Source organism: Rhagoletis zephyria, unplaced genomic scaffold (assembly GCF_001687245.7).
Source record: "Rhagoletis zephyria isolate East Lansing unplaced genomic scaffold, Rhagoletis_zephyria_1.1 Rzeph_scaffold_00248, whole genome shotgun sequence".
In the NCBI taxonomy this organism is placed as follows: domain Eukaryota; kingdom Metazoa; phylum Arthropoda; class Insecta; order Diptera; family Tephritidae; genus Rhagoletis; species Rhagoletis zephyria.
In genome coordinates, this window is record NW_016157332.1 from 207,936 (window position 1) to 233,260 (window position 25,325).

General features: G+C 33.8%; 1 protein-coding gene across 20 annotated transcripts in view; it reads left to right on the plus strand.

Annotated features, from left to right (window-relative positions):
- The window catches only part of bt (projectin protein bent), a 276,654-nt gene that overhangs the window by 141,957 nt on the left and 109,372 nt on the right, over positions 1-25,325 (plus strand). For 14 of the 20 annotated variants that reach the window (XM_017609687.1, XM_017609704.1, XM_017609702.1 and 11 more), the window contains 3 exons: positions 17,239-17,412; positions 20,380-20,415; positions 24,988-25,020. In XM_017609687.1, coding sequence (XP_017465176.1) covers positions 17,239-17,412; positions 20,380-20,415; positions 24,988-25,020 — 243 coding nt within the window. The remainder of the gene's footprint in view (positions 1-17,238; positions 17,413-20,379; positions 20,416-24,987; positions 25,021-25,325) is intronic. The other 6 variants (XM_017609688.1, XM_017609693.1, XM_017609686.1 and 3 more) reach the window with 5 other exon arrangements.

A 25,325-nucleotide genomic window follows, 5' to 3' on the forward strand; every position in this document is an offset into this window, starting at 1 on the left:
CAAATTGCTAGAACGGTTAGCGAGATACATATATGTGATCACAAGTGGGCGGTGCTACGCCCATTTTCCAAAATTTTGTCATAAACGTATTTCTTGGCAAAGAATTGTTGCAAGCATCAATTTTGAGTAAATTACCACTAATATTTACTGATTTATCGAAGATTTCGTATTTCTCCAAATTACCGTTATATGGGAGGTAGGCGTGGTTATTGTCCGATTTTAAAAATTGGTATGCTGTAGCAAGACTAACAACTGTGCCAAGTTTGGAAGAAATTGGTGCAGCGGTTACCAAGATATACACATGTATCCATAAGTGGGAGTGGCTACGCGAATTTTCCAAAAATGTATAATATTCTTATTTTTCGTCTAAAAATTATTATAAATATCAATTTTGAGTGAATAATCTTCAGTAGTTACTAAAATATCGCAGTTTTCGTATTTCGGAAAATTACCGTTATATGGGAGGTAGGCGTGGTTATTGTCCGNGACGGACGGACAGACAGTCACCGCTTAATCGATTTCTCTTTTCATTCTGATCATTTATGTATACATTTGTCTATATCTATCTCGATTCGTTTTGCCTGTTACAAACAACCGTTATGTGAACAAAGTTATAATACCCTTGTGCACAAGTGCGCTCGGGTATAACAAAAATTAAATTACAAATTTCTTGACTAACAAAAAAACGCCTTAGAGAAATAATATATAAGATGTGTGTGCCCACCATTGTCGTATATTGTGTATGCGATGCTGCAGTCACAATAGTGCTTCAGTACAAAATACCTTTAGTGTGGCTTAACTATGGTAAATTAAAAACAAAAATAAAATTACAAAGTTCTTGACTAACAAAAAAACGCCTTAGAGAAATAATATATAAGATGTGTGCGCCCACCACTGTCGTATACAGTGTATGCGATGCTGCAGTCACAATAGTGCTTCAGTACAAAAAAATACCTTTAGTGTGGCTGAACAATGGTAAATTAAAAACAAAAATAAAATTACAAATTTCTCGACTTCAGAGGTGTTATGCCCATTAATATTACCTAATAACCACTCAGGGGACCTCTGACTTTTCAAATGACACCTCATTAATGGAATTGCTTACATAGAAAAGTAGAAAAATGGAGACTAACAAAAAAACACCTTATAGAAATAATATATAAGATTAGTCAAACAACAGAATACTCAAAACTGGTCAAAATGTAGAGTGTTTCTTATTTTGACATTAGTTGTATGCATTAGGAGGGCTGAAAATCCGCTTTTTTAGACTTTTAATGGTTAATAGCAAAAACCTGTGCGAAATATGAAAGTTAAATTTGTACACTGACTAATAATTTTTGTATGGCTTAAAAAAGGTGAATAAATGAAGAGTGGTGAATATAAAAAACTAAAATGTTTCATTATTAAAACGAATACACACATTTTTAATTTAACACTATAGGTATTTGATTTGATGTGATATTTGAATTAAATATGAATATTTTTAAATCAAGCACGTTTGGTATTTGAATTAACAAAAATCAAGCTTAAATCAAAAATGAAAATTGTTGAACTAAAGTGAAAGCTTTCGATTCAAAATTTTATAGTGTTTAAAATAACGATGAAAAATATTTAAATCAAATATGTTTTTACTTGATTTTCCAATGTTATAAAACACATTTTTAAGGTAAAAATTGTCATATTTACGTCAGTTTTAAATACGCTTTTGCTCCGTTTAACCAGTTTTCATTGATTTTGCAATGTTTTTTTCCATGAGTGTACGCTCTATTTAGCAAGCTAAATAGACTTTTTTCTTTACGGAGACGTATGGTAAAGTCTTGACAATGAATTTCATTACAGATTGTTAAATTTTGAAATGGGTACGACATTAAATCGTATATTCGATACAAGCACACCATTTTAGATACATTTAGAACGTAGCCAAATGATGTATCGGCAATCCCTTTATTTTCATTGGCATTTCAATGGATTTTCCAAGAGCCTCCGTCCTTTGCAAAGGGGCATAATTATTGGTTAAAACAGAAGGGGTATCAACAAATTGAGCAGGTGGTCTTGCACTCTGGCAACAGTAGTTGCTTGAGTTATCTGCTCAGTTATCTGTCAGAGTGCCAGGCCACTTGCTCAACTTGGTGAATACCTACATAAATGTAGTGGTTTGGCTGGAACCGCTCGGAGAAACTCCTTTCAATGGAATTTTAAATATTTAAGATTGTTTGATGTGAGTCGAAAAGTACACATAGTACCGAAGAAAGAGGTTGCCATGTTTAATTTTTAGGTACATTTGTCTACTTTTAGGTAATTTTCTTTAGGCAAATAAGTACAATTTGAAAATTTAATCCTTGTCCATATTGCGAAAATGTCTCTTATGACGTCAGCACGTCAGCACATATGTAGGTGAATGCTGTCAAATCGACTAAGGGTTAGCGCTGCGCTGATGGCGCCAACTATATTTTCTACATCACGGCTTTGATATAAATACATACTTATATATGTGCCTACAACAAGCGTTGACAACAATTCGAGATAGAAAACTAACTCTAGGCGAGAGGTAACTATTGTCTACCGTGTACACAGATTGTAGAGTACGTGATAGAGAAAAGTTGAGATTTCTCTATTTTGTATCTAGTTAGAGCAGTACACGGACTTTATTGGTAGATCTACCAACTTTTTAGCTGTTTTTTATTTTCTACCACTTCCACCAACAAAGGCTAAAAATCTACCAATATTTTCCCGAAAGAGAGCAAAGAGATTTAAATGAACACAGAATCATGGAACATACCTAAAATAAACATGAGGAGTTAACTTTGACCATAACCAACTGTTTATTGAAATATTTTTCGTTTGCAATACGTTTTTTGTGGGAGACTGCCAAAGGAATGGTGTGCAAACTTAAATCATTTCAAAACTAATTTTAATAAAAAAATTTTGAAGTGCAGAGAAATTTTTTGTTTTATTGTAAAACAGGGCCAGAATCAAGACATCCGGGATCGAATCAAATTCGAATCGGAATTTTCTTTACAGCTTTTGGCAGCGAATTCGCTTTTTCAGTTCAAAATGTATTTGAGAGAAAACAGCTGTCATTTTGTTTCATTCCAGTCGAATCGTGTTTCATTCGATCACGGATTCCATGATTTGGACCCACTTTTATGTACTACATATTTATACCTTTTTTGTTGAATGTTTTATTGTTTTATAAAGAAATACAATTTATTCCAAGGCGAATTCATATAATAAGGTGACAGCTAAAGTTCAAAAACAAAAATTCTACTAACAAATTTTACCCATAATGACAATAAGAATTACAACAAATACATCATTTTGACATTAGAAATCCCCAATGCGAAAATTCAGCTGCTTGGGTAACACCATGTTACCTGAATTAGCTTTCATTTATCCTAAGTGAGTAAAACTATATAATAATGTTTCTTTTAAAAAAATCTACCAACTTCTACCAATTTTTGTATGTAAAATCTACCAATATTAATTTTTTCGAAGTCCGTGCATTGAGCTAGAGTGAATATCTCCTAGAGTTGCTCTACCGTTGGAAACTTAATTGAGAGAGGAGATTTTTATTTCAGTAAAACTCTAGAGAGATTTCTCCACCGTGTACGCTTAGCTTTAAAGTGAAACAGGAGCATTTGTTAACTGATAGACAGTGTTGCCATTTTAGCCGTTTTCCGGCTAGATTTAGGTTGCGATAGCAAACAGCCGGAGAAATTTCGGTTCAGCCGGAAGCCGATTTGTTAGCCGTTTTGTAACAAAAAATTAGCCGTTTTTGCTATTTGCCTTGTTTTCTTATAATTCTAATATATGTATGTGTTTCCATTTTTTACTAAGCGATCCAAAATCTGTTAGAAATGGCTACTAGCCTTATCGAGAGGCAGGGGTATATAAAATTAGGCCGATTTCGCTTATTTTTATTTTAAACGAATATCTTTTTTCTAAAGAAGGCCGTAACGGGGATTTTCTTCATAAAATATTTGTTATGAATGACTTAAATTTAAGTGTAAAGTTTTATTCGCAAACTTAGAAAATAACAAGTTATTTCACAGTTTGCTTAACACGCGTTTATGTTTGGATATAGTGCCAAGAATAAATAAATAAATCACAAAGAATATGAAACTCCGTCAACAAATAAATAATGAACTATTCAAGATCAATACGAGTTTTGAGCCGCTTCAAACTTGTACTCTATTATAATAAATTTAATGGGCTCTAATCTGCTTTCCATTTTTTTCTTTAATTCAGATTAAAAATTGTGGTGAAAACACTGTATCTCAAGTTTTGAAATGGCACTAAAAACCTCGAAATACGTGAACTTAATATTGGGTCGATTTGTCGGCCGCTGCGGGGTAGTGGTAAGCAGTGCGCGCTTCCACTCCACAGCACCTGGTCAAAGCAACATCGCAAAAAAATATATATATATAGAAAAAAGGTTTTTTCTTAACAGCGGTCGTCCCTCGGCAGGCAATGGCAAACCTCAGAGAATATTTCTGCCATGAAAAACAGCTTCTCATAAAAATACAATCGCCGTTCGGCGTCGGCGTAAGACTGTAGGTTCCTCCGCTTTGCGTGACAACATCAAGGCGCACGCCACAAATCGGAGGAGAAGCTCGGCCAAACACTAACATATGTGTAAGCGTCAATCTATTATTATTATTATTATTATAACATTGGGTCGGAGATAATGTATGCGAATATCGTTTTCCCAAAATATTTTTTTTTTATTTTGTGCGGAAAGGAACTTCCTACTTCTGGATATTCATTTTTATCAAAGTAAAAAAATTGTATTTGTTTTCCAAAGCTATACGCTTTTTACTTTAAATGAGAGATTCTTTGCGCCAAGGGCAGGTTTGCCATGGAAACCGAATGACTGTCCAATATTTATGGCTCAACTATATTGAAGTTTTTTCATCACTGAAAATAGCGTTTTTCAATTCTTCCTACAAAATTTGTAATTTTTGTAAAATGCTAAAAACGTATTTCGCGCCATAGAGTGGTCTGTGGTTTAGCGTTTTATTTCTTCCCCCTAAGTACCGAAACTGTGTTTATTATTTATTGTGAACTTTTACTTGTGGCAGATTCAAATACGTTTAAATTTTTATGGTAATACATGCTGTTCCTAATAGCTATGACATTTGCACCATTCCTTTAGGGTTTGTATAGGGCCACCAAGCTTATTATTCCCATAATCGTCGGGATTTTTAAAGGAACATCTTATTATATTTTGCCGTCCGATTACTTCCGCAGTTATTTAGCTAGCTTTCGTGCCACAAAACGTCATTACTGTTATATTTCCGTGCTCTTCTTCTGATAGTTCAATGCCACGGGATATTATGGGTCATAATATAACTAGGGAAAACAATAAAACGGTTTTTATTATGAAAATAACTTTTAAATGTTTAAGTATTTACCATGATAAAAACATAGCAAGGTAGAACCGTTCTCTCAATTTGTCGGCCATGATTTTTTTTTGAAGTTTGCCAACATTTTAAAATCATATAAAAGTGAAAATAAAAAATTGAAATTGTTCGAAATTGTTGTTGCTTGAGATTGAAAATGAAAATGTGTGTGTGAGTTTGTGAGTAAATTTAAAAATTAAATTGTTTGGAAACGTCAAGAATTTTAAAAGTGACTCTCAGCGGTTCTACCTTACTATATTTTTATCATGGTATTTACCACACTGTCATTGGTGTAGTTTTCTGTCGAAAATTTTTTGACGCTAAAGCAGGTGGAAGCTTAATAATTCATTTATCACATACACATAATTATTTACCATTGAATATTAGCTATTGTTTGTGATAACGGTGGTTAAAATTATAAAGGAACATCAACTTAACATATGAAAATACTTATTAACTAAAGGCTATTATAATCGCATAAAGCAACAAGTTTTACCCTTCTTTCATAGAGCGAAAATGAGGAAAAACATATACAGCCATGTTCTGCATTTCCAATCCGATAAAATTTTTCGGAATCGAAATGCATTGGTGTTCTTGATTTCGATTCCGACAAAATTTTTTCGATTTAAAAAGTTTTTACTTTGGCTAGTCGGAATGAAAATTAATTGGCTAATTAAACCCAAATATAGCCTATGCAGTTTGTCCGCCAAATATTTTCTTTTGAATTTTTTTGATATTGAGAGAATTTATAAGTCATTATTACTCTAATCTGTATTCAAATATTTTGATAAATCTGTATCTTAAAATTGCTCTTTAAAAACTACTTAGGCAAACAAAGCGAAAACGATCGTAATTAAACCGACCTGTTCTTGATTCCGCTTCAGCGCATGCGCAGTATTCAACGAAAATTTCCATACTGTGCTAATGGGCATAAAAACGTTGCATATGTCAAGGCGCTTGTATGAGCACAAAGTTCACAAGCATTTTATATGGGAGAAAATGCGCTAAAGCCTCTAAAAAATTCTAAAAAATCAGCGTTTTTCTTTAGGTACTTGAAACTTGCACTTCGTTATACTAAAACTGAATGAGCTACAAAACTGCATACTCGAAAATTTTCTAAAAATTCTAAATACAAAGTTTGAAGTTTTGATAAAAGTTTGATTAATTTTTGTGAATTTTGTACAAAGATTGCAGGATTGATTTATATGGTGTTTGTCAAAGGATGAGCTATTTAAAACAAAAATAAACAATGTAGGGAAATATTTTTAATATTGTAAAAAACCTAAATTACGAATATTTCTGTATGAGTGACTATTTAGTATGTGTTTGAAAAATTCAAAAATTTACATTTGTAAATTCGGGCAACTTCATCCCTCATTTCCCCTCCATCTACAATCGCCTGATGATCATTTTCGCTCTCCTCTGCAGCTCTCTATCTCAACTCAAATGCAACTGATAGGAGCCAGTTGCTAAAAACCGGAGTGTAGCGACCAGTTGCGTTTCGGTGAAATAAAACGATGTCTCTCCGCTAACCTATTTTTTATTTTGTCTAACAGCATTTTAAAAATATCTTTATTTATGCGATAAGATCCTATAAAACTAAAAGGTATCTACAGATCGAGTAAGATAAGGAAAATTACATTGAAGGGTAAACTTGCTTGGAGTTCAACATGCATCCTAAGCTGACGATTTTTTTTGTTTTGAGCGTGCAATAGCACGTCTTCTGGCCTGGGCACACCCAAACATCATTGGCACTGGAATTTTTTCAGTTTTATACAGATTTGAATAAATTTTTACATAAATAACTGACAACAGCTGTTGCAACTTATAACCGAATCGAAATGAAATCGATTCGAAAACGATTTCGAACTTGTTCGAACTCACTCGGAATTGAGAACACCACCACAAAAATTAGTCGGAATGTGTGTCGTTTTACTTTTAAAATCGAGTCGAAATGCAGAACAGGGCTGATAATTCTTTTACTCGGTTACTTATTTATGCACTCATATATGTATGTGTGTATCTGCTGCTATCCATCATTAATTAGTATTGTATTAAAATGAAACAATCGGCCAGCTGAACTTTTGTCAACAAATTTTATCATAAAACGTATTAATTGGCCCAGAAACATGCGCATATGTGTGTACATACATACAAACATATGTATACCCACATATCACTCGGTTTCTTTCAATTTCACTTAAAATTTACAAACATTGCATTAATAAACTTTTTTGTTTCTTGTTTTTGTTTTTAAAAGACTCGTTGCGCAGACACGAATTAGGTATCTTCGTCGAAAGGGTGGCGATTTGTGACCGTGAAATTCTTTACATATATTCTTTTCATATTCATTTATGTGTAGCATTTACAGTATTTATGTTGTTGGCCCAAATGTTCAGATCATCTGCGGTTTCTTGTTAGTTATAACTACATACGAGTTGCTATTTTTATGATTTTATTTTCCTTTGTCTTAGACGTTTTCTGTGACTTTTCTTTCCAATCAAAATAAGCAGCAGCGGCGTTGAAGCCGCAGCAAATTAAAATTTTTGACTTTATTGACAAAAAAAATATTTCAAATGAAAGGAATTATGAGCATTTTTAAGTTTTTAAAATTATTTGCTACCTTATTATAAATATAAACCCATGCACATACATATGTTTGTGCATTTGTGTATATTTGTGTACATTTTCGCTTTGAATCTGCGTGTTTTCATGCAGCTATTACAATTTATTCTGAACATCCGTAGGCGCAGGCGCCTTTCACCACTCTTCATAATTAACAAATCTTTGCATTGGCCCTATGTCAGTTTTCATTATGTTGCCGGCCACATCAGACGATATCATAAAGAAGGATTGATTTATCTTAGAGTGATGTAGAACTGAATATCAAAATAAATACTCAATAACCAGCGATGATGCTTAAAACACAACCAGCCTTATCATGAGTTTCATTTTCGCCCGAAATCCTTCACTTTTCGCTTAAAAATTCGGCGGAAAAAATTTCGGGTGAATTGGTATTCACGTGAAACTCAGGATAAGGCTGACCATTTTTCCTCGTAGGTAATAATGCTATCGTTAAATTCAAATCAATTATAATTTTAAATGTGAAACCACATGAAGATTCGAGTTACTTGATATCAAAATTCCATAAAAAAATTTATAAAAGTTAATATACATATGTAAATACATCAAAGGACTAGTGCTGATAAGAATTTTCATATTGTGAAAAGCTGATTTCTAGTACGGCAAACGTTAAGCTTGAAATGCTGATAAAATGGCCACGATAAAAATAACACCAGCAACGGTTCGTATCAAATGTCATAATTTTTTTTGAGAAATTTTTGTCTTAAAGTGTACCGCTTAACATAAATAGGTGCACATATGCAGCCTTTCGTAAATATGTACATATGAATGTACGTATGTATGTACATATCGTCGTTTAAAGTACAAAACCGCGTATCAGAAAAATGCTAAACCTCGTATGTGAGGTTGCCAAAATTTTATAGGGAAGAGAAAAACTTGTCTCATTTCAAAACGGTTCTCTCTTTCATCCCTAATTTCACATATACATATAGATTAAGGTGGACCTATTTTACAAAAATTTTTAATTTAATCGAGACACCGCCTAAGACGTGAGGTTAATGGAAAAGCTATGATATACAAAAATTTGTTTGAAAGTTTTTGTAGTTTATATTATTATTTTGTTATTCTTAATGACTTGAATTATTGGATTAGTTAAACAAGCTCTTGTCAACTTTTCCATATCGCCACTAATAGACCAAATGGTTTTATAAATAATTTATTTAAAGCATTTATAAAATATACATATTTCCACAAAGCTGGATTCTTAGAAAAATTTCTTGGAACTGTTGAAACGCACAAATAGTCAAATCAGCCTATTGATTTTCTAGACACTTGGTTACGGCAACCGCTTTCAATTATGAGAGCTTACAATTTTCAACATTATTGGTATGAAAGGAATTTAATTTTTGTGACATTCTGAGTTTCTCCTCATTTGAAACGTTATCGCAAATAATGAAATTGCTATGCATTCATCTGATAAGTATCACAGATGTCTGCAAATTTTGCCAACCACTTTTTTGACAGTTTTTCATCAACATCTGAATAGTGTATCCCGGAGATATTGAATACGGCGCTTCCTCGGTGGCAGTGAAACGAATCCAAACCTTCACTTAAAATCGTACTATGAGAGGGCATATACATGTCTCGTATAAATGGCTTTTGACATCCAGCGCCCGGGGTGCATGGGTTCAAGGAGTTATTATGTCTTTTAAAAACACTCCCAAAAATATAAGAGTAAGCTCCAGCAGTTCTTTATAGCAATTTTTTGCGTGATGTTTTGCTAATTCACTCTTGCAAAAATTAACAAAATTTTTATAATCGAAGGCTTTCGCATTTTTTACCATAGGTTAGGTTAGGTTGGACGGCCGTAGACTCAGGGTCCTTTGTGATACCGCACAAGTACTCAGAGCTTAGCAAAAAAGGGCATAGGCTTCTGACATTCACTGCTTTGAAGTCATCGAAATCGTTTGAAGAAATGACCTCCAAGAGCTTTTGCTCTCCGTTTTGACTGAGCCGGGCAATGTCACTATGCGAATGTCCTCCCTCTTTAGATTAAGTAGACACTTGGTCGTTGTGCGTCTGTGGCTGACCAGAGTGTTTTAGCAATGTGACAGGTCGGTTCCATTCGTCATCTTTCATCTTCCATCTTCTAAGAAATTTTCATTCAGTAGAAATTTTCATGTTTGAAGAGGGATGCTGAGAGTATCGTTTTGTCGGAATCAGGCATGACGCGCGAGTTCGTCAGCCTTGCAGGTCCCCTGAATGTCACAATGGCCAGGTACCCAGACAACGTGTGTGTTGAATGTTCAGCCCTCTCGGTGAGAGATCGGCGGCATTGAGCAACTACTTTTGAAGCCAGTGACATATATCCCAGAGATTTAATTGCCGCCTCGCTGTCTGCGAAAATTTAGATATCATGACTAGGAATCGTATCATACTGTACCAATGATGCTGCATATCGTTCAGTATGCCTATGGTCCGAATAAACCCCATCACCTAATTTTTTGTTGAGCTTCGATCCATCCGTGTAAACATGGATTGATCCTCTTTTCCTGACTGTGTCCATTGACCATTCCTCCCTTGAAGGTGGAAGGGTCGTGAAACTGGTCTTGGAAGTGCGGGTGGGTGGGATGTAGTCGGTTGTAGAAAACTGAGTAAGGCCGATAAAAATTTTACAGTTTTTCATACTTTCATTGAAAAACGTAAGCGTAATACTTTACAAATCGTTGGAATAAAACTAAGTTCGCTCATCGCTGGCTACTTTCACGGCCGTCGAGAGCCGGGCCGGGCTGGGCCCCGGAAAGGATATAATCGGCAGGCCCTTTGAATTGAATTTTTTTGTATTAGATATTGGGAATTTTTCTGAGGCTTTATTCCGTATTAACAATAATTAGAGAAATTTGTGTTTCACTAACTACGCATACGTTAGCATAAAAATAATTTAAGTGGTTCATTCTGCTTTTTTGAACTGGTAACTAAAGTTCCTGTTTCAGTTTTCGTTAACAAAAGTTTACAACTTTTCGGTTAAATTGAATAAAGTATCGTCGCATTCTTGAGTGAAAACGTTGAGATGATGAATTCAAAATCCATGATGTGTGCAATAACTGATTACAATTCTAAACTTCTGGGGCTAGTTAGTATATCTTGGTTCATCGTAGAACGTAAACAATTCCTTAAGGGTAAGGCCATCTCAAGTGGGTCACAAAGTCACCGACGTTCGAATTTTCATTCAAATGAAGTTCTTTTCACCTGAAATACACTCCGTAAATTTCATTGAAAAATTTTCATATTTAGACTTTTTATGAGCATTAGAATTTTTTTACAATGGTACACAATTTATTTTTCTCTGAAAATACAAATTGGATTGCCATGATTTCTTAAACATAGCGAGGGGACATACAACCCTACTAAAATTAATTTTTTTCGTCTTGAAAATTTTAAATTTATTATAAATAAAATTATTACTTTTTAACAAATTAAAATTTAAACAATTTCTCCGCTTGTAAGAAAAATTATAATACCAGCATATCACGCCTATTTATGTATGTAGGGCACCTTACTCTTAGTAAAGTGATTTTTATACTTAAGTAACTGTAAATAATTGTGAACTCAACATCAAGTTTAAATATCAACATTTTCTTAAAAATATACGGTTTAGAAGATATTTAACATTTAATTGGTAAAATTATGGTAAATTGTCTCTAATTTGGCACTTTGAAACTAGACTCGAGTTTCTCCTGAATATTTCAAAATATCTAAACTTCAACTGTAAGAAATGGACACATCGAATAGATTTCTTTAATAATATGCCTATTCCCTTAGGTGCACTTACTGCTACAATTTTGCCAAAATACTGCTTTCTGAAATGGATTTTGTACGAACCCTTTTCAATCTTTTTCCGCTTAACAGTCCTGTTTTTGAGTAAGTTTTCTTCGATTTGTACGAAAAAGACTTCGCTTACCAGCACTAACACCTTTCAAATTTTATTTTTCTTAAAACATATCACATATGGCGATGAAGACCCAGAATAATATAATAATGCCCCTGTAGCGACTAGTGTTAAAGAGGCCTTATTCGAATTAAATACTTTAAAGCAATTTCATGAAAAAACAGTATTGAAATAAATTATAAAATCTAAAACAAAACAAATCTCAGTTTTATTAGAAAATGCATTGTCCCGCCCAAAATAAATTTTTTTAAGGAAATATTTGGGTCCAACATTTTCACCAACATTTCACGTTAATGATTTTCAGTTACGCAGTTAGTCAGAAGGCATATTTCCATTGCCGTCTTAAATAACCTAGCATACACACTTTTACATACAAAGATACGTAATAGTTTCAGGCGCTACGCCCCGTTTTCACATAGCCCCAATTTTCTCTAAGAGTATGGGATTGATTTCATATATCTCCATATCATATTCGAGTACTCTACCATGAACATTTCCGGAGAGATGTAGTATGAAAAATTCGGTTTTTATGGGAGATGCCACCCCACTTTTTCCAATAGTTCCAATTTTTCTACAATGACTATGTAATTTATTTCATATATCTATATACCATGTTCGAGTACTCTACCATGAACACTTCCAGAGATATACAGTATAAAAAATTCGGTTTGTATGGGAGGTTCCACGCCCCCTTTTCCAATAATCATAATTTTTCTCCATGAGTATGCGACTGTTTTCATATATCTCCATACCATGTTCGAGTACTCTACCATGAACACTTCCAGAGATATACAGTATAAAAAATTCGGTTTGTATGGGAGGTTCCACGCCCCCTTTTCCAATAATCATAATTTTTCTCCATGAGTATGCGACTGTTTTCATATATCTCCATACCATGTTCGAGTACTCTACCCTGAACACTTCCAGAGATATGCAATATGAAAGTTCGGTTTGTATGGGAGGTGGCACGCCCCCTGCACCTAGCAGTATGAAATATACTTTACATCCGATTCTCATACCTACCATATATACACAAAAAATTTCATGAAGATCGGTCGAGCCGTTTATGAGGGTGTTGTGTGTCTACAAATAATTAGTAAGTAAGGTCAGTAATGTAAACACACATGTGACTGCAATATTATATAATAACGTTCTTAACAACAACGTTAAGAATACAAGCAAAAAGAGTTATGACTCATATATATGTCACAAATTGGGCAAAGCGTTAGCGGCCACTTGCTTTGTAGAAACGATCATATTGCAGCTTGCACATGTGGGTCACTTTTGTGAAGACATTTGTAGTGTTGTATTTTCTCAAGACGATGAACTTTGTAGAGCAACTGTGAAACAATTGGTTTCACAATTGATATTTCTCAATAGTAGTAGTAGTATATTTATTTTTTAACAATTCGAATACACCTTGGCGATGCGGAAAGTATTTACCACTTTATCGGTGTCTGCCCAGCCTACAACGCGTCTCGTTTGGATAGCTTCGGTGAAAAAGTTTTGGACCTGGCAAGAGTGATAAACATTTTAAATGGCGGTGATTACGAAGCGTTGTACAAATATTTGCAAAACAGCATTAAATATAGGGATTTTATTATTAATGAATTTGCGTAAGTAGTTTATGTTAACTTAATATGTTAGTTCTAGTGTGGCACTCAACAATATTAGTTACTGCCATAATTTTTAATTTATTTTTAAATTCCATTATTTCTCAATATATGAGAAATCAATATAAATTTAATTAGAGTAAAAGAAAAGCAATGAGACTTTACTACAAGAACATTTAGAAAATGCAAAACTACAAAATAATAAATTATGATTGGTCACAATATGAAAATTTAGGAAAAGTAACTTAAAATTGGGAGTGTCTTAGATTTAAGGAGAAATGTAAAATTTATTATAAAAGCAGTGTTTGTGCACTGAAATAAACAGACTTGTTTTGAATCAAGAATCGGCAGCATTGCCTCGTTTTTTCTAACTTGTCTCATCAACAAAAATAGGCCTTGAGGCCATCATCCTTTTAGCGTGGCTCGCTTAAAAGCCAAAAGTTAAAAATACCTAAAAATAATAATATAAAAAAAATAAACATAACAAGGGGTTCGAACACAAACACCGTGACACGAGATTTTTATATATTACATTTATTGTAAAGTCAACAAAATTACCTTTCATTTTCTTTCTTATAAAATATTTTGATTTTTACCATGATAAAAACATTACAAGGTAAAATCATTGAGAGACAGTCTGACGTTTGCCAGCAATATAATTTTAAAATTCGAGCTCAAGCTCACACACACATTTTAATTTTTAATCTCAAACAACAACAATTGTGAACAATTTCATGTTTTTATTTTCAATTTTATATGATTTTAAAATGTTTGCAAAAGTCAGAAAAACATCATGGCCGACGAATTGAGAGAATGGTTTTACTTTCTAACGTTTTTATCATGATTTTTACTGGGTGTAATTGAAACTCAGTCAAATGAGTATTAAGGAAAGCAAATATTGAGAATAATAAACAGATAAAGAGATGGGTGCACAAAAAGTTAAGTTAAATGTTATACCAAAATTATTAAAAAGTAAACAAATTTATTTTTTTTAATGTTGCTGTATAGAGCTCTTTAAATCTATTTTATTTTTTTATGAATAAGGCCATAAGCATAAACCGTTTTTATAAATAAATCTTATAGCAAGATGCTATATATTTATTTATACACTTTTTGGCTGGCGAAATATGAAGTTTTTTCAACTTAATAAAAAAGCGTATTTAACCACATTGAAATTTTTTAATATTGAATGGCGCAACACAACAATTCTTTTTGTTGCACCAAACCCTTGAACACGTGCCTGTCATCTATTTCTTCTGTTTCGACATTTCGCTATTTCGCATTTCTTTTATTTTGACTTCATTCGCATTGTCAGATTTTTGAAATTCGTTTCGGTTCGACATTCTGCTATTTCATAATTCTTTCATTCTCATGTCATCCATCCTCCATTTCTTACCTTCCATTGCCGTTCGCATCCTCGAACGTGCCTGTCGAAACACTGCCGCCATCATGCTTTTCAGTTTGCAGGCACGTCCGCTGTTTGGCAGGCACATCCGCTGTTAGAAAGAGAATAGACAAAAAGGGGCATAGGATTCCATACTTGTAAGTATATGCGATGGTAAAAACATTCTCTCAATTCGTCGGCCATGATTTTTTCTGACGCTTGCATGAATTTTAAAATCATATAAATATTAAAATAAAAAAATGAAATTGTTCACAATTGTTGTTGTTTGAGATTAAAAATGAGAATGTGTATGTGATCTTGAGCTCTAATTTTAAAACTATATTGCTGGCAAACATCAGACTGTCTATCAATGATTTTACCTTGTAATTTGTTTATCATGCAGAAACCAATAAGTAAAAGTTTCAAAGCTTACTCAAAGTTCACAAAAATTAATCAAATCTTTTTGCCGAGCGTGTTGAGCATTTTCTTCCATATAACGTATCAACTAAATTTATTTCTATATATGGGAAAAAATTCTCAACACCGCCAGCAAAAACAATCTAAAATATCAACGGTAATCTTTAACGACTTGAATCGTACACTTTATTTTGCTTAAATTAAATGAGCCACAAAACTGCATACTCGAAAATATTTAGAAATTCTAGATAAAAAGTTTGAAATTTGGGTGAGCTTAGTGCAATCTTTGAAATTTTTATTTAAGTGGTTTTTGTTTTAGGACGAACTATACTTTAAAAAATTATTAAAAATAAATAAATAAATATAAGTTGCAAGCAACACCATTCTGATTTGGGCAATATTTGATGGCTAATTATATATATGTACGAAGAAGTTTGTTTGAGGTATTAGGATAAGAAAAGGTGGATCGCCACCTGGAAAAGGGAACCACTGAGTTATGGTATGTTAACCTTGACCCATAAACTCGAGTTTAACGTTTTTTGTTTATGCACAACAGTCAAGTGTTCTCATTGGGGTGTTTAAGAAACTCAGAGTTTAATCTGACATTTGGTTGTTTACTTTTTCTTATTCTCATTTAGTGTGTGTAATAAAGGATTTGGACAGTAATAGCTATTACTATAGTCCGATGTAGTCGGGGTAAAAAGAACCAACCATTTAGCTATAAAGAAAAAAATGAGGATCGATAGAACTTTTTTCACTAAGTTTAACCATACCAAAATTATTTTGGTCAATACAAGAGGTTAAAGTTTAACTTTTCTATTTTTTATGTGTATAATATCTCGGAAACTACTTGACTAAATACAAAAGGATTGATGCTTATAAACAAGATAATTTAAATACATTTTATGCGAAGTATATACCAGAACCATTTGTAAACCAAATTTTAAATAAAGGTAATAGAAAAATAATATATATTTTTGTTTTTCAGTATTTCCGGCTTAATAATAAACAAAAACAAAGACAAATAAAGTATCTGTATTTTGACATTATTAGTTTTTAATAAGTTATTTAGTTCAGAAAATATTGATATTTTAAAAAATCCCAAATTTTTGCTTTAACATTTTATACCTTCTTAATTTTTACTTTATGGTTAAAATCAGCGTGAAAAGTTCTATCGAGCCTCATTTTTGGGTTTTGCATAGCTAAATGTTTGGTATTCTAGACGTATGTACGGGAAATGGCTTTTGAGATAACTAAATTTTGAAATATTAAAATATGTACGGGAAGATGTGCGGCTAAAATTTATACTAGTGCGGCCAAATTTTTGCACCGTGCTTCCAAATTTATTCAAAAAAGGGTTGCATTCACATAAACACCAAATAAAAGTGGTGATTAGGGCGAATTCGACGAAAATTGTTTATATGGCAAACTCCGAGATTATGTGTAGAGTTTAGTCTTAAACTCCAAAATGGCCCATAAACTCGAGTTTATAGGTCAACGTGAACGTACTATTAAGATAATACAATGAAATCAGGCAGAACTGCAATAAGTGAGAGATGAAAACCCTTTGAGATGCGAAAGCTATCCATAAAATCTAGCAAATTTGTTTTCCCCTTTTAAGTTCAACCTGTCAATGACAGCATATGTCTTCTTTCATATTGCCTTTCAATTTGCCGCGAGAGTATGATTGCGTTTACCCCAGGCAATAAGTTACGAGTTTAATTAAGCAACACGAGCTGTTTAAGATGGTTTTAAGATTTCGGGTCTGGCAGGTTTGACTGTATTATTTAATATGTCGATATTTTACGATGTAAATACCAATTTACTAGCATATAATTTTGTTATATGCATAAATATATTCCAATTAATACTAAAATTTTCTTTTTAAAGGATGATAAACCAAAGGTGCCAAAAATACAGCAGCCTCCGGCACCAGGAGAGCCGCCTAAGATTGAAGTGGTTAGAGAAAAGCGCCCGTCTCTTGCACCTGAGCCTGCGAGTCGTCGTGGATCACTGGTGCCGCCCGAGATGGGACGTCGTCCGTCACTTATAATCAATGATGAGGTATGTATCGCTGCGATAGGTTTGACTCCAAAAACTCCGCGAGCACATGGTTAATGTGCCAAAAAGTTCGAATAAAATTATTTGCCATTTAAAAAAAGCTTATCTCTTGGTCGCCTACTAGGCTCAATGGACCCACTAAGGAGCGTTTAGAAGCATAAACCTTAGCTTTAAATGTTTCTATGTTTGTTTTTGAGGGTTCAGCCAACAATAATTATTGCACTTTTTCTATATTTTGAGTACTACGAGTGCAGCGGAAGGAGTTGGAGAAATCTGTATTGTGTACAAAGTGTGTAATATTTGTACAAACGCAAATATGTGTGTGTAAATAAATGTCATGTTATTTAAGCCGACTTTGTTCATTTAGCCAGCTTAGTAGAATAATTGGGCATGTTATTACTTTACAAAACTCTATCCTTCGGAGATCTATTTAAAATCAAATAATAAAACTTAAAAAGGTATAAAGCATTTCTGCCGAATGTGCCTAACCTAATTTTGTTTTATTTATGGCCCCCACCAAAATTATTTGCCTCAGTGCGGTGTCATTCGTGAAAATACCTATAGACAAATATAAACATAAATGATATGCCACAGATTCTGTGAAAAGCAAATTGTCAACATATTAGAAATTAAATTTTTAATGGGATTGTAAGCAGTGTTGCCGTTTTGGTTACTTTTAACCAATTTTGGTTATTTTTTTCTTGCCTGTGAAGTTGTTAAGATCTTTCCCGTTTTGGTGAATTTTAATATTTACTGTAGTTTTTAATTGACATAGGCTAGCTACACCTCTCGAGGTTGAGGAGAGTAGCAGCAGCAGTGGCAGCCCCAGCAGTGAAACCAAATAAGAATATTTGGAATGTATGCATTAATATTACTGACATATGTATGTATTTGTTTTTATGATATACATACTACATAATATACATGTTCGGCTAAAGACTTCCTCAATGAATGCATACTTAGATAGTACATATATAAATACCTCGTATGTGGGGAATCCAATACCACGTCATGTACATATGTACAATAAAGAAGGGATTTGGTTATTCTTTTTCCATTACTGCTTACTTTATTAATTTAAGTTAAGATTAATAATAATAATCTTATAGCAAGAGGGCTCAGTGAAAATACCATTCCACAGTTTTGAAAAAATCGGTTTTTTACGCTTTTGTAAAATTTATTTACCGTCGTATATGCGGTACTACGTTCGGTGAATACGAGGTATTTCGCGCTGAGCAACGATATAGCTTAATAAGTCCAATTTTTAATTATTTAATCCTAATCTTAAAATATATACATGCTCACGCTGATTAGGTATTTCATTGATTCTTACAAAGAGTTTTGTTTACGAAGATATAAACATTCATACATATGCATCTAATACGGGAAGAATGAGTTTCTAAAATATGTATTTACGTATTACAGCCCTAAAAGGATTTACTTTTCAAAAATGCAAATAAAAATTGATTTTCTTTGGTTTGTAAACTTTTTCTATACGTACTATATAAAAGAATGTGTGATGACCTGAATTGTTAATCTAATAAAAAAATTGGTTATTTTTCCTTACATTTGGTAAATTTTTCGTCTAATCTTGGTTAGAAAGTTCTTTGAGTGGCGGCAACGCTGATTGTCAGCAATAACGCAGCCATATAATGAAAACTTTTCGAAATCAAGGTACCATGGAAATGGTTCATATTTCCTTTCTCTATAAATTTGATAATTTAGTAATAATAAAACCATCAAATTGGATTTCCTTAAGACATTTTAGCTCAGATTATGGTTACTCGTTAGGTGGATACTGCTGGATCTGCATTACATTTTTCTAACAGCCTTGTTATGTATCTCGAACGATAGGCCGCACAAACGATTAGTCTGCAGACGACATCATCTCTGATTGCAGTTTTATTAGTTTATCGGTCGTCTTCGTCTTGCTTTACGTCGATTAGGTTAAGTTTAAACCGGCTAGAATTATGCCGCCGGATTCGTTATAGATTTCTATTCACGAACAATGCGGGTTTAGTGGAATTTTCGTTGCGGCTTAGCTCCCGAATAAAACTAAATTTGGCCAATATTTTTTCGTGGGAGTTATAAACTTGAAAAGCTTCATATTTATTTGGGACTGTTTTTTTCTTTGTAAGGTTCGTGAGGCAGTCTAACATACGTCTAATATATGTGTTGGAGTGGAGTTCAAAATCAGTTGATACAAGTTAGACATATTCCTTAAAAGTATACTAAACTATTTCCGGGAAATGAAAATGGTGAAGGGGAATTTACTTTTGTATATGAACTGTGAGCATTTTTGGGCCTGATATCAAAATATGAAAAATTTTAATTGATATCTCAAACAAAGTTCAGTGATGAACAATAAAATGTATTCAAATAAATATGTGAAATTAAATAAATAAATTTAGTTGGCTATTTGAACAAAGTATAAACCACAATAACACCAGTTCTGATATTTTATAGTACAATGAGAGATACAACAATTTTAGTAAATCGCTATAGATATATATCATAGCTGTCATAAATGTTTTTTCTAATTTTACTGTGTTGCTTTTAGTTGCTATATCCTTTTACTTATATTTGTATTGTTTGTATTGAATTTTGCCCTTGTAAAATCTTGCGTGGCACAGTAGTTTAGTACACATACACATATGCATAACATAATTTAAAGAATCTGGCTAGGTATATGTATGTACCTACATATGTTTTTGTTTTGAAACTATATAATCACATGTTTTGCTTTTATTTATTTACTCGAATCCAACAACACTACAAATCACCATTACTTCCTCAAATATTTGCAACATCATGAAACAATTACAAACCAATAAATTCATCGACTACCAAAACACGTTGTCACACAATCGTCACACTTATTACACAAATTTTTACCTCAACCTACCACCACCAATTCCACCGCATGTTTGCATATGAAAACTCGTTCCACAATCTTCATCGGTTCCTCAGAAGAAGTTGCGACCCGGTGAAGTGGCGGATAATAGGGTAAGCATCAAACATCTATGCACGTCCTCACTAACTATTGTTTCTACTGATAACTATTGGAAAACAATACATGTATACACACAACACACAATGCAACAAATAGATTACAAGTAATGTATACTATATATGGTGATCTAGACACACATATACATATGTATCTTTTACATTTATATATTTAAGCATATATTTATATACATACATACATACATATCTTTCATATATTTAATATAAGTACATACTACATACATGGTATACTTCATAGAACAAGAAACAATGATCACTTGAGACTACTGCACCCAATCGGACTTTATTATTAACAAACATAGTGTCAGTAGTTCGCGTCATTTTTTTTAATTTCCAGAATCATCCTTTTTTTAGCAGGTATCATATCGCACACCGTCTTCAAAAGAGTCACAACTCAAAATTTGGCATTTTTGAGACTATGCGCTAAAATGTACACAGAGCTTTTATTTACCTTTCAGCAAAAGCTGGAGCAAATTTTTGTTATAATTTGTTAAAAAAACCTAAGGTAAAGTCGCCCTTGCCCATATGATTAGCATGTGCTACGAAATAGTTTTTCGCATTTTCTGACGAAGGTATTCTTTTGAGTTGTGACTCTTTTGAAGACGGTGTGCGATATGTCCATACCACTCATATACAACTTACATATTTACACACCATACATGTGTATATACATATCAATCCCAGTGGGAAAAGTTCTAATACATTACATGCGTGAGAAATAATGTAATGTATTCCTTATGATTTCTAGATTATATTGCTGTTTGTATGTAATCAGCATTCTAATGTATCCAAAAAGTCCCATAATATTCATACTAAATCGCATATATTCCTTGATTACTGGTAATGCAAAATTGAATGCCCCGCTTTTCTTAGGACATCGCCTTAGAAAAAAAAAAATCATTTTCGAATGTGTAAAAGGCTGTTTTACTTATTATTTATTCGATAACCATACATTACATTTGCCCACTGGGAGCATATTCCGCGAAGTGCGTTGGCTGCAAACAACGTAAAAGCATACACAGACGGCAGCGATATTCGAAATATATTTGTTCATTTTTTAATATATTTTTTATTTAATAATTTTACGCTAATAACGATTTTCAGCAAACTTTTCGATTATTTCCTCCTGAATCATCTCGCGGTTTTCGTAACGAGTTTTCTATCAACGCTCATGATGCATAGTCCAGAAAGCCTTTCTTCTCCTGTTGTTCTTCTGAGCCAGGTTTTAACTCTACGAAGTGTACTAAACGATCGCCACACAGTCGTTGTTGTGCATGGAAAAGCGCTCAAAATGGAAATGCACTTATTTATCGCGGGGAGAAATTCGTTTTTTTCTTTAAATAGATCTACAACTTCAGCATCCTTCATATCTTTTTCGGAAAAGTTCTTTTTCTATTTTTTCCATAAGTTGTACCAAAGAATGAGTTCACTGCCCATATCTAGATCAAAGATCTGTTGAAAGTCCTTCGCGTCCTTTGTACCTTTTCACTGGAACATTTAAGCTCTACCCAGAATTACAGCGGATGACGGTAAAGCGATCGGCGGTAAGGGAACAGCTGAACAGTTGCGCAGTGAAATCCGTCAGAGTAAACACAATTGCGCCACACGACGGCTTCCGTTAGTTGTCTTTTTGATCATTATCAATCATTAAAATTAAATATTTTTTGGTACGTGCGTGTATGTACATAGATTTTCTGGAAATCATTGGCAAACTTGTGAAAATAATAAAAATTACTACAATCAAGACTCAATCAACACTGTGCCGTCCCCGCTTGGCGGTAAAAATATAAATAAATTTAAATCAACCGAAAAACATCGGCGGTGAAAACGCTGCCGCCGCAACTATGAGCAATTCCATATGCCTTTGTGAGTTTTATTTTTGACAGCGGTTAACCGCCGACCGCTTTACCGTAGTCTGCTGCATTTCTGGGTAGAGCTTTAATCGAATACAATGGGTGCAATCTAGAAAAAACGAAAAAGCTGGAGTATTTTCATGGGAAAAGCGTAGTTGTAAAACAGCCATTAGTGAATCCGGACACGGTTTTATTATAGACCGTCGCCAGTACTCATTTTCATTGACCGATACTTCTGTTTTCTCTGTTTACCTTCCAAACTTGGTAGAGAAATTTTTTAATTAACTCCGTAGTGACTCCTCTTGCATTCTTGCGATCATTCTTAACCACCTCTTAACCATTGTCTTCATTTGCAAAATGTTTTCTGTAGGTTCCAGCAGCGTTCAATATTTAGCAATTGTCGTTAAACAATGATGAACATCGGCCTTGTTATAGCAGCACACAATTGATACGCAGACTTTCTTGTGGAAAAATTTCCCTGAATTGACAACTTTTCTAAAGCTTCCACATCCTCAGGAAAATTTTCTGAAAATTATAAAATTATGATAGCCTTATATATTTCCGACCATCTTGTTTCACACAACTGTGATATATTAAGATCATAATTGTTGCGTGTCGTTATTTCGCGAAAAAAAGCCACGACCTTGCGGCTTGCTTAATCCGTAATACCGTTTGCCAGGGTAAAATTTTATTCATATCAACTGTTAATACAAATCAGCGTTGCCGTCTGTTTATTGCTTACCACTAACGATTTGAGCCTAGCAAGAATCTGATTTTATTTGTGATAAATATTTATTTTAGACTGGCCATTCGACCGCTATTGCTTTGTAGTACCAACAAATTGTTTGGTAGCATAATTGCAAATGGCTAGTTCTTTAATGGGTTTTGTGGGTTTGGTTACTCTTTTCTTGTGCGCGCTAACGACAACTTGTTTCCAGGTATAGGCTGATTGTTCTGTCAGGCTATCGCACCTGTAACTAGACAGGAATTCGGACAGAACAATCCCACCAACCACTATTAAATATAGTCACTGTATAAGACAGATTTCAACACCGAAACCAATAATCTTTGTTAAGTATATTTCAGTTAAATATTTAGTATTAAAATTTGTCATATGCATAGGCAAGGTTAGGCTAAGTTGGACAAGGGGCTCCAGTTATTGGAGTTTACTCGAAGCCCACACAGGCCCATTGTGTACCCAATAGAGGTCTCCCAAGACCTGTCCCCGTATATCTTTAAACCATCCTCATTCTATGTCCTGGGACTCAGTAGAGTTTGACTACATGCTGCCAAAGATGTTTCTCATTCCGACCCAATTGCCGTGATCGCTGCTTAACTGCCCCTAACTAAGGCGGGTTTGGTGTGATCAAGATTCATCATTCTGACCAACTTCCAGTATAATTTATTAAGAGCTAACAAGGAAATTAGCACTCAGACTATATACCGTCCATTGTCCTGTTTTCGAGTTCCCTTATAAACGGTTTTAAATATACACGATTTACCCCAAGGAGACCCTTTGAGATTGAGAGCAACATGAGTTTTGCTCACCTGCAGCCCCTCGAATTTTTCCACTACCCAACAAGATATTCACTCAGTTTCACGATGGCTTCGTTGGCCGAGTGTGGGAGTGCTATAACTGGTTGCTGACCGAGGAATGCCTGGTCTGAGCCCTCCCTGACCAAATGGTCAGATCCTTCATTACTAGACACTCCCGAGTGAGCTGCCATCCAGAGTAAAACAAGCTCATTATTTTTTTCAGTCTGATTTAGTTTAGAAGTAATAAGAGTGCTAGCCAATGCCTTGAGTGTATCTATAGACACTTAAACTCCTCCATCTATGTTCCACAACGTACCTCAGCTTGAAATATCCAGGCATATTTCCCAAGCGGGAAGTGAAGATTTCCCCCGTTACTTTCTATATATACTGCAGATCCTATCCTGCGTCATATTTAGAGCCATCAGGAAAAATTCTACAATGTTTAATCTCGGAACTCAACCTCAGTCGTATTGAAAATACATTCAAGTCTAAATCTCCGCTTCCAGCAATTTCCGCTTCACTCCACACTGTAACATACCAGCACCCATTTCCTTTAATCCTACAGGGGGCCCTAGTGTTGTTTTAATTTCTCTACAACTCCATTTCCAAAACGCAACCTATTTTGGTGTTGTAAAAATCCAAATTTATAAAACTTGCCTGCTTTTCATAGCATAAATCAGGGAAAGAGTAACAGAAAACCAACAATGGTTACATTTGCTAGTTAAATGGAAATTTTACTTAATGTTTTAAAAAATCTTAGCCAAACTTAAATTAAAATTTCTAATAAAACTAAACAAAACATGTTTTTTTCTGAAATCTTTTTGCTGCATTGCATGCAAAATGAAAACTAAGCTCATATTCGAGTCCGAAATTCAGCGGACACGGATGTTCAAGTATTTACACAGCGTCCGGTTTTTAGCGAACAATTTATTGAAACCTAGTTATGCAAATACTTATTTAGACATATGGGTCGTAAAATTTTAAGGCAACGTGGTCTATAAAAACCCCAAAGTGCTGAAGAGGGTTTTGAATTTTTTTTATCAAATTGACTTGAACCTAAGAAAAGGCACACACACATACATATATATGTAATAGATAATGGTGAACCTTTGAATGTCTTAATTTTAATTTTGTGTTTTTGAACATGAACTAATTACAGTTGTTGAGACCAGGCGAAGTTGGTGATCAACAGGTGAGAACATTTCAAAAGTTTCAGTATTCCAAATATGAGTTTGATTTTTTCTTTCAATATTTAATCTCAAACATACTCATTGAAATTCTCCGCTGTTGATTAAAATATAAATAATAGGGATATTCATCTAAACGCTTAAATGCCTCGTAACCACGTAAACTTCGTAAACGTACATAATTTTGTATGGAAAAACGCTTTATTAACGAGATTTTCGTGGTTACGAGGCATTTAAGTGTTTATATGAATGCCCATAGTATGTAATAAGGATACTGCACAGTCACTTAATGAAAACACGCATGCGCACA